The sequence below is a fragment of the Bos javanicus genome, chromosome 13 (assembly GCF_032452875.1).
Source record: "Bos javanicus breed banteng chromosome 13, ARS-OSU_banteng_1.0, whole genome shotgun sequence".
NCBI classification, from domain to species: Eukaryota; Metazoa; Chordata; class Mammalia; order Artiodactyla; family Bovidae; genus Bos; species Bos javanicus.
This window is the reverse complement of record NC_083880.1, coordinates 72,781,751-72,792,604: the sequence shown is the minus strand read 5'-3', so window position 1 is coordinate 72,792,604 and position 10,854 is coordinate 72,781,751. Positions and strand designations below refer to the sequence as shown.

Genomic DNA, 10,854 nt, shown 5'->3' with positions numbered 1-10,854 from the left:
TTAGAAAACATAGGTGCCATTTATTTCTTTTTATAAACTTTTGTTAAAACGCACAAGAGTAAGAAATCTTTTTTGCTTCTTTGCCCCGTTGGGGGGGCAGTGACAGGGGCTCTGGGGACAGCACAGGACCCGATGACATCCGCCATGGGAAGATGTTGATGAGTCTGGCGGGACGCCAGCCCACTTTCAGAACTGCTCAATGTGAATTTCTAACTTCATCACAATCAAGGCAAATCACGGAGCAATTTGGCAAAGGTAATTGGCTTGGTCATCACAAGAAATCGAGGAGCATCCACTTCCAAGGCTCTGCTCCCGTTTGTCCACCCTCAGGAGAGCCGTGTGGGTTCCGGAAGCTACTGAGAGCCGCCCAGAGAAGAGGTTGTCTCAGTGGAGGAATTACAGGGCCTGTGCTTGCCCTCCAACCCTCTTCGAGTCCATGAGATCATATGTTTTAGGATCACGACTCAGGTAGTGAAAATAAAGATTTTTCCAACGTGGTGGCCTCAGTTTAAAGTCTTTTAGAAAAGTAAATTCTCTTTGTGTTTCCTGTGTGGCAATAAAATTATTAAAGTGGCATGGATTTCTCCTCCAGGGAGGTTGATTTGGGGCCAAGAATTGGCCCCTGGCCCAGAAGATTGGCTACCGTTAAAAATCACAGCTACCCCACCCCACCCTACGGGAACTTCTTATCTCAGCTTTGTTCCCATGGCAGAAGTCTGGGCAATAGTGAGGCAGGGTGAGGGGGTCGGGGTGGCAAAGAGGGGATGACAATGATCAGAAATGATCCCAGCTTCCCCACCTTGCCCCAAACCCATCTGAGCACTCTGGCTGGGGTTTTGGGGGGAACACCCCAGGAATGAGGGGTGGCTGAGGGAGGCTGGGCTGCCCTGAGCAAGGAAGAACCTTTCCTGGGACCGAGGACTTGGCTTGGTGGAAGGGGAAACCCCAGCTCTGACAGCACTGCAGATGTGGTGATTGTTCTCGGACATCCCGTCCCAATACCCTTCCTGCCTCTCTCACAAAAAGCAGTCCCTAATGATAGAATTTGGGGGGCACTGGGGTGCTGCCTGCATCCACTCAGAAACCTGCGTGGGGGGTAGGTAGTCAGTCTGACTGTTCACTCTCCTCCCTAAGCTCCAGTTCCAGGACACATCCCTTTAATTCCCACTAGGCAGTGGCACTTTCCAAAATTTTCACAAAGCCTCTAAAATTCTGCATGGATGAGTACTGGCTGTTCGATTCTGGGGTTTAATGGTTTCAGAAGGTACCCTGAGTGATGCTCCACAGAGTGGGTCTCAAACCCAGTTCTTCTTACCTCTCCCCCACCCCAACTCACACCATCCCATTTCCGGAATGCCAGGTCACATTGGTCCATCTCACAATGGACTGCTGAATGCCCCTTCCCCACACTTAGGGACTGAAGAGACAGAAAAGGAGTCCAGGAACCATGACTTCTCCATGTTTATCAGCAAACAAGATTCTGGACCCAAAGTGGACTTTAATGCAGCCTCAGGCCAATCTTAGTCCTGGGAGTGGGCAGGGCTTCTGGGGAGAATGAGGCTTCCAAGGCTGCTGAAGCAGGCAGGAAGGTCCTCAACTCAATCCCAGTAAGGACAGAAGGGGCCTTTTCAGAGATGTTCAACCACTGAGGCTAAGTGTGCCTGAGCCTGGCAGATCTGGGATCAAGTCTGGGTCACTTGTGTGAGTTGTGTGAGTTCCAGAAAAATGATTTAACCACTGAGATCTCAATTCCTTCTTCAGTAACAATTTCTGGGTAATAAAGAGGATTAAAGGAGATGGGGCAGGTCAAGTGCCTTAAGATAGCACCGGGAGGAAGCGCTCGAGACAGGCCTGGTGGGATAATTCCTCCTCCCTGCCACTCTCACCTGAGGTTCACCCATCTGTCTTTTCCATCCCCAGCTTCATCTCCCTCACCTGAATGACACGGTCAGGCCCCATCTGACCTTCCTGCTCTCTCCCAAACTTCTGACCTCTGGAGGACTGTGATCTTCCAGTTTCTGAAAGCTCGGCTCCCTGCACATCCCTCTCCAGCTACTCACAGCCTGGGGACCCAAGTCGCCATGCCTCCGTCTGGCATTCAAGATCCCCAGGCTGTCCGGTGCACCCCCTCTCCTCCAGAGAGCCCCATCTTTCATCACCTCCTTCCATGGCCTCCTTCTGACCTCCCTGCCTGGTCCAGGCTGTCTGCTCTTAGAATATTCTGGCTCACCTGTTCCACCAGCCAGAATCCAGCCCTTCCTTAAAGGCCTAATGGATGGTCTGCCCCTTCCTGCCTTCTCTGACCCCTCCCGCCTCCCCCTCGGTCCTGGCTGCAGTGTCCACCCTGGATTGTTCTTTCATGTTCAGCAGCCTACAGGGACCATCACTCTGACCCGAAGGACCCTCCCAAGTCCCAGAAGAAGGGAAGAGCCAGGGGTTAGAGGAAAAACGGCATCCACCTGCTCGAGAGTCTCCCACGCTGCACCGAGCTCCAGTCAGTGCTTTTCAAACGCTCCCGGGATGACTGGGGGTGTTGTTTGCACGTCGTCCTCAGCCTCTGGAGAGGTGGCTTTGGAGAAACGAGGATGACTAAGGAAGGGGGACAGTGGTGGCTGCGGCAGCAGAACAGGGATGTGGGAGGAGCCACTATGTGACCCAGCCCAGAAGGGCTCTGTGTCCAACATTACACCAATCTGAGCGGGGAGGGAGCCGTGCTTCAGCAAGGTCTCGTGTCGTCTCCAGGTGGCAGCCATTTGGGGGTGAAGAAGTGAGGCGAAGGATGAGGGGAAGGCAGTGGTTTCAGCAGGAGAAAAGCTGTCCAAGCAGCAGAGGATTTTCCAGCTGGGGTCTCCCCAAGTCACAGCCCCGTTATCCAGAGCAAATGGTGAAGGGGGGCAGTGGGATGCAACCCACAGCCCGAGTTCAAGGGTCCTCGCCCTTCCCATCACTGCTCTGGGACTGGCCCGTGGTCACAGCTTGCTTCACTGTGACCAAGTGACCATCAGGGGCTCTCGGAGGGGGCTGGGGGATCAGCAGAGCCCCCGCCCCGCATTGACTTGCTAGATGACTTCCTGCTTGGTGATAGTCGGCTGCGGGATGGCAGAGGGGGGCTTGACGATGGTGGCAATAGCTCCGGGCAGAAGCTTGTAGGGCTCGGACCCTGAACCACCAGGCGGTGAAGGCTGTGGAGTCTCAGGGGTGGCTGGAGGGGCAAAGAGACAGACAGGGATTGCTCAGAATTCCAGCCCTTTGTGGGTGGGGGTCGATGAAGAGCACTAGGGAAGTCCTCCCCACTCTCTGACACTTAATTTCCTCTTCTACAAAATGAGAGAATTAGACTAGATTATCTCTAAGGACTGCTACAGCCCAAACCTTCTGAGCCCCATATCACGAAGTCTAAGTTCCATCAGGTCTGGAAGGCTATAGCTGGGTGAGGTTTTGCAGTTAGAACCTTTTGCCCACGTCCCTACAACCCCCATCTCCTCCACCCTTTGATACAGACTTGGATGCTTCTCCCAAACTGGGGTCCAGGTCTCCCTAAGGACCGTGGGACATGTGACAGGATCAAGCTTTCTTGGAGAAAAGGAAGAGCAGTAGATGAGACCCAAGGGGCTGGCTAACTGGCTCAAAAAATACTCTCCCTTTGATAGTTAGGTAGATGAGTAGCAGAAACTGATGGCCCCACCCCCATGACAAGTTCAGAACGTAATTTTGACTATGACCCTCTTGGCCAACTTTATTCAAAGGCCAACTTTCCCAAAGAACAATCTCAATGAAATGCGATCTCATTTTAGCGGACCCTCTCATCCCAATGATAATCTTCCTCTTTGAAGGACCCTGCCCGATGACAAACTCACTCTTGTGAGACTTCACCTCAGAGGACAGTCTAGCCCAGTGGAAGCCTTCACCCAGTGAAGAGTCTCACCTAGTCGTCTAGTGCACAGTCTTACCCAACTGGGAAGTCTAACTTCAGTGAACAATTTTACCTAGTGGACAACATCACCTAATGAAATCCTCACTGCAGTGGACATCCTCGACCAATCTACCCAGTGGATCGCCTCATCTAAGGACGGCTCCATTCAGTGGAAGCTGTCAATCACCTCACTGAATAAGCAGCCTCAACAAATAGACATTCTCACCCCTCATTCCCTACCCTGGAGCACAGAGAGCTCTTTTACCCAATTTCCCATCTTCTAGACCCAACCTTCTCCACATTCCCTCTCAGGACCCAACCTCACCCCTTCCAGGGGAGAGCCCAAGTTGCCCACCTGCCTGCCCCCTGGGCCGGGGCCACTCACACATCTGTCCGTTGCTGAGGTGAGCAGGCATCGTGTTGGCAACAATGACGTTGGTGCCCATGTGCTCTGGCATCAGGTGAGGGTGCAGGGGGTGGTGGGCATGAGGTGCTTCACTGGAGGACCCTGCAGGCAGAAGGTGCTCAGTGAGGATGCAGAGTCTGGGATAAAGGCCATGGGTCTTGAGGCACCACCGTCCTCAAGGGTGGCCGTCAACCTGCTCATCCAATATTCACGATGCCTATTGGGCTCCTATTTGTGGGTTAGGAAACTGGGGCTTTCCTGGGTGGCGAAGTGGTAAAGAATCTGCCTGTCAATGCAGGAGACACAAGAGATGCAGGTTTGATCCCTAGGTTGGAAAGATCCCCTGGAGTAGGACAGGAAACCCACTCCAGTATTCTTGCCTGGGAAATCCCATGGACAGAGGAGCCTGGTGGGCTATAGTCTATGGGGTTACTAAGAGTCAGACATGACGGAACATGCCCCCACACAAACTGAGGTTTCCATTCCTATTCACAGGCTTCATGAAGGTATTAAGAGGACTCACAAACCAAGAGGACAAAAGTAATCTGAAAGGAACAAAGGGTATATGAGGAAGCTGTGAGATCAGTTAGATATTGCAACGAGCGGTGTATTGATTGCATGTTAATATAATGGATCCAATCAATGTCTCTCAAAACTCCTTGATATGCGAGTCCTTAACCTTTTGGTCCCAACTCACCTTTCAGCCTCATCCCCCACATCTGAAGCCCAACTTGCCTATTTATAGCATCTCCACATCCTTTGGACTGACCTAGCTCTGTGTTTTGCTCCTGTGTCGCTAAAGATGCCTTCTACCCCACTTCCTCCACCCCCACCAATATCCCCAAGTCCAAATTCCAACTCATACGTTCCCTCCTTTGGAAAGCCTCTCCTGATTCTGCCTACTTCAGTAGAAAGTAACTTCTCCTTCCTTGGAATTCACATAGTCACTTATCTGTAACCAATCTTTGGGGAACAATCACTTCTGTCTATGAACATTACAATTACAGGTGTAGCTTTCTTCTCTCTTTGAGATCCTAGCAAAGTGTTTGGAACACAGCAACTGCCTCAAGAAAATGTGTCAAGAGAATGACAGTACCATATATATAGCATATGGTCTAGTAATAGGCTATGGCACTAATACAACAACGATGGAATTTTAGGGCTTGAAAGGGGTCTTTAAAATACACTGTTGCAGGGGCTTCCCTGGTGGTCTAGTGGTTAAGAATCTGCCTTGCAATGCAGGGGACTTGGGTTCAATCCCGGGTCAGGGAACTAAGATCCCACTTTGTGTTGCTGTTGTGCTCATTCATGTCTGACTCTTTGCCATGCCATGGACTGTAGCCCGCCAGGCTCCTCTGTCTGGGGGATTCTCCAGGCAAGAATACTTGAGTGGGTTGCCATTTCCTTCTCTGGGGATCTTCCCAACTCAGGGATCAAACCTGCATCTCCTGAGGCTCCTGCACTGGCAGGTGGATTCTTTACCACTGAGCCACCTGGGAAGTGCAAATAAGTCCATACACCACAACGAGAGAGCCCAAGTGCCAAAACAAAAGATCCCACAAGATGCAACAGAAATCCTGCATACTGCAACTAAGACCTGATGCAGCCAAATAGATAAATAGAGAAAAAAGTTTAAAAGTACATCTGTTTCAGTGATAGCTATCGACATACTATGTGCCAGGTACCGTTTTCCAGCGTTTTCCAGGTTTGACATAATTTAACCTTCACAACAGCCCTAAAGGCCGGGTATCATTATTAACCTCATTCTACAGATGAGATGACAAGGCCCAAAGAGCTTAATTATTTTACCCAAAGTTTATCTGGCAATAGCACACAGGCTCCTTGCTGATCCTAGCCTCAGTGACACCTGATTCACGGTGACCCTGCATTCACAGGGTCAAAATGAGAAAAAAGTGAGTTACCATGTGACAGTGGTTCTCAGCTAGGGGTGATTTTGGCCCCTCGGGGGACCTTTGACAATATCTGAGTATCTGTCACCACTGAAGGAGTGTTACTGGCGTACCACGGGTAGAGGCCAGTCATGTGCCCAAAGAAGATACAGAAGAGCCCCCTCAGCAAAGAATGATTCAGACCCAAGAATCCACTGAGGTTGAGAAAGCTTGCCCTTGGTCAGCACCAGTGATCACGTCACCTCCAAAGTCTCACGTTCAAGCATCTTTATTTAGACCCTGCCTCCTATCATTCCGGCTCGCTTCCTCTAGCACCATCCCTGCAAAAATTCTTCAGCCCCATTGAGGCTGTCATTTCACTGGCCCCCACTTTTCACTGCCTGTCACCTGTCTTCATCCCTCTTAGTCCAGCCAGGATTCCACGGCACAGCATCACAATCACTCCCCTGCGATCAGCCTTGGCTCTCTCCCAGCTCCCTTCTGAGCAAAACATTCCCCAAGGCAGTTGACTCTTGCTGTCTCTACTTCTCCACCTTCCAGCTCACTCAGTCTGCAACATCCTCCCCTGGTTTCCTTTCCCATTGACACTGCTTTCAACACAATCGCCAAGAGCCTCCTTCCCCCTCCTGTGGAATTTAACACCATTCAATGCTCTGTCCCCACTAAAACACACTCTGCTCTTGGCTTCGGGACTTCCCTTGGCTCTTCTCTTATCCTCTTGGCTAGACCTTCCTCCATCTCCTTCTCTGGCATCTGGTTTCTGGGACACCACTAAGCTGCCTCTTATCCCCAACTTTGGGCTTGTTTGGGGAACGGACTCAAATATCCATCTGCCTCCTGGATAACTCAACATGACTATTTAATAATCATTTCAGGCTTCACTAAATTCTACAGTGGATCTTCACCCCCCACCCCCACCCTCAGTCTCAAATTGTTTTTTTTTTTCCCCCAGTCCTCCCCGTCTCAATAAATTACTCCACCACCTTTCCTGTTCCTCAAAGCAAACATGCAGGTTTCATCCTTGACTCTTACCCTTCCCCTTATTGCCCCTGTCTGATCAATCAGCAAATTCTGTGAGTTCTTCCTCCAAATAGATGTTCAAGTGCATCTGTGTTGATCAATTTCCAGTCATGTCTTGGTCTAAGCCTCCCTGTCCTTCTCCTGATTGACGACAGTGATATTTCTCAGGGGTTTCCAGTCTCCATTTTCCCTCTGATGTTCAGTTTCTATCCACAATTGGGATAGTTTGTTGAAAACATTAGTCTGATTTTCCACTTTTCTTTTAAGAGTTGCGATGAGAATACAATGCAAACCTCTAACCACAGCCTCTAAGACTATATTTATGATTTGGTTTCTTCCCAATCTCTATCTTCGTTTCATACAGTTCCTCTCGCCTCACAATCTTATCTTTCTCCAACACACAACCCTCTGCTGCTTCGGGGCCTTTTGCACTAGGTTACTTGTGCTTAGAGTGTTTCTTGTTTGGCTTTTAAATGTTATCTTTCCTTCCATTAGATCTGTGGCATAAGAGCCACCACTTTAGAGAGGTCTTCCTTGACCAGCCTATCTAAAGAGGCCCCCTTTCAGTTATACTTGGTTATTTCAAAATTTATAGTTGCCCTCTTTATTATATACTCAGTTATCATCTGTTCCCCCGAGTGTTAATATACACCAGCACGCGCACACACACACACACTCATATATACACTCATACACAACCTCTGGGAGAACTGACTCTTGTTCTCTGCTGAACCTCCAGCACTTAGAACGGCGACTGGAACATGGTAACTTCTCAGCACCTGAATTAACAGGCCATTGTCCCCATTTTCCTGATGAGTAAACTGAGACTCTGGTAGATAAAAGGATTTGCCCAAAGCTACAGAGCAAGGAAGTCATGGAGCTGAGCGGTGAGCTCAGGTCTACATGAGGCTTGTCTCTTAGAGAGGCTACCTCTCCCAGCCCCGCCCACTGGCTCAGATGGTAAAGAATCCACCTGCAGTATAGGAGACCTGGGTTCAATCCTTGGGTTGGGAAGATCACCTGGAGGAGGGCATGGCAACCCACTCCAGTATTCTTGTCTAGAGAATCCCATGGACAGAGGAGCCTAGTGGGCTACAGTACATGGGGTCACAAAGAGTCTGACACAATCGAGCAACTAACACTTTCACTTTTTCACAGAGTGAGGAAGTGATGGAGCTGAGAGGTGAAGGCAGCTCTGCATAAGTGAGGCTGGTCTCGGAGAAGCGGCCTCCAGCCCCGCCCACCTCTCAGCCCCTCCCAGGCTGGACACTAACCTCCCAGCAGCATCTCCTGCAGCAGGTTGTCGATCTTGGCCATGCCGAAGAGCTTGATGAACTGGATCTGCTCGATCATCTGCCAGGTGATGCTCTGCAGGGTGGGCAGCAGCAGCAGCAGCTCGCCGAAGCGGCCACGCGAGTCGTACTGGCGGTCGTTGATGTAGTCTTCCAGGCTCACCTGCACCTGGGAACGCAGCCTCTTGATCTTGCCCGGGTCACTCAGCCCCTTGGCATCTGCAATGGGAGGGATTGTGCCAGGGAGGCAGAGGGCCAACCCGGAGCGTCTGGGGAGGTGGGACCCAATGTCCCCTTACTCCAGGGGCTCCGATGGGAGACCTAGTGGCCCGAGGGCACCTAGGGAATCCTAGCAGTGCTGCGGCAAGACTTCAGGAACACTCCCAAGAGGGTACCTTGTAACCTTCTCATCTTACAGATGGGGAAACCAAGGCACACAAAAAGGAAAGGACTTGGCCCAGACCACAGAACCACTTGTTGGCAGATCCATGATGTGGAATTAGAGCTCCTGACTCCCGGTTAAGGCCCCACTGGCAGTCCAGTGGTCAAGACTCCACCTTCCAATGCAGGGGATGCTGGTTCAATCCCTGGTCGGGGAATTAAGATTCCACATGTCTCACAATTCAGCCAAAAAGAAAAAAAAAAAAGCCCCACAATCCAGGCCTCAGCACTTGCTTCTTCTGGTGCCTCAATCAGTCTCCCCACTTGCCTGCTCCCTGGCCTGTGTGGTCTTGGGGTCTCAGCTTAGATCACACTTCCTCTGTGAAGCCTTCTCCATTCCATCCTACCAGCTCTGCACTCTGAGTGTTCATGGTGTCCCCAAACTTCTGTGGCTCTTTTGTCACTACTGGGCACACAGGATGGAATGTTTCTTCCACTAGCCTGTGATCTCTGTACAGGCATACACACATCTTTTAAACCCACCACCCAGCACCATGCATTGTCAATATTTGTTGAACAGATAACTAGATGAAGGGATGGGTACATGGATGGAAGGGTGAATGAATGAAAAAAACAAAAAGCAATGGATACATTTTAGATTCTTAACCAGGAAAGTGATCGAAGTGGTTATTCAATAGTTAATCTCCACCTTCATGGAAGACATCTATTTTATGTCTTTTATGGATAAAGTAAGCAGCTGGAAGAGAATTTCACCCACATTTCCAATGCAGGGCTGTCTCTCTCCTGGGCCACATTTGTGCATTCTATCATTCAGTCAATAAACATTTATTGAGCACCACCCACATGCCCGGCCCTGACCTAGGTCACCAGCCCCTCCAGACCAGGCTGCTGACCCTGACTCTGAATCAGTAATCCTGCACATTTTACTGAGCAGTTACTATCATCCAGGCCCATGCTAAGCACCACAGGTACACAGCCTAGTCCAGGCTCTGGAGGAAACTGGAACTAGAAATCTTATCCCCTCAAGAAACCAGGAATAGTATGTGATAGGTAGGAACATGGGCTTGAGAGCTAAAGAGTCTGAAGTTCAAATCCAAGCTCTGCCATTTCCTAGTTATGTGACCTGGGCAAGTCTATCAATTTTCCTATGACTCAATTTTCTTATCTGTAAAATGGAGATAATAGCAATTCCTATCTCATAGATACCATGTGGCAAGTAACAAGTGAGATCAATAAGAGCCTTAGTGAGTGCTCCATACACAGTGTTCATTTCTGCTTCCTCGCTATGCTTACTAGACTCAATCTTCACTCAGAGAGGGCTTGGCACTAAGGACAGTGCCTGGCACGAGGTAGGACCTCGCCAACATGGAAGGACAGAAGGAAGCAAGGAAGCTTTGGAGCCCAGGTGCCCATCTTGACATCAGGAGAGGAAAACAGGTTTTGCACAAAATCACAACTACAAAAATGTTGTACAGGACTTCCTTGGTGGCCTAGTGGTGGGGACTTCCTCTTTCAAGGCAGGGGGTGTGGGTTTGATCTCTGGTCTGGGAGTAAGATCCCACATGCCTCCCAGCCAAAATACCAAAACAGAGAACAGAAGCAATATTGTAACGAATTCAATAAAGACTTTATAAATGGTCCACATTGAAAAAAACCTTCAAAAAAAAAAAAAAAGACGTTGTGTGAAAATGGAATTGGAGGCTTAGTAGATGGAAGAGGGAGAATGCAAATACATTCTCTTTATTCTGCTAATGAAAGGTTAAGAGATACTGCCGACAAGTGATGGAACAAAAAAATATAAGCATAGGCGCAGAACATTATAGAGGCAATCAGTAGAGACACTGAAATAGTAAGAAAAATGTATTAGGACAATGGGAGAGAAAAAATGGAGTGATGGGGAAAAATACAATT

General features: G+C 49.6%; 1 protein-coding gene across 4 annotated transcripts in view; it reads right to left on the bottom strand.

Moving 5' to 3' along the window:
- The window catches only part of HNF4A (hepatocyte nuclear factor 4 alpha), a 66,496-nt gene continuing 55,642 nt past the window's right edge, over nt 1-10,854 (bottom strand). For 2 of the 4 annotated variants that reach the window (XM_061437670.1, XM_061437668.1), the window contains exons 8-10: nt 8,524-8,760; nt 4,269-4,421; nt 1-3,202 (exon numbers count right to left, since the gene is read on the bottom strand). In XM_061437670.1, the coding sequence (XP_061293654.1) occupies nt 3,060-3,202; nt 4,269-4,421; nt 8,524-8,760 (533 nt within the window). In that variant the 3' untranslated portion in view covers nt 1-3,059. The remainder of the gene's footprint in view (nt 3,203-4,268; nt 4,422-8,523; nt 8,761-10,854) is intronic. The other 2 variants (XM_061437671.1, XM_061437669.1) reach the window with 1 other exon arrangement.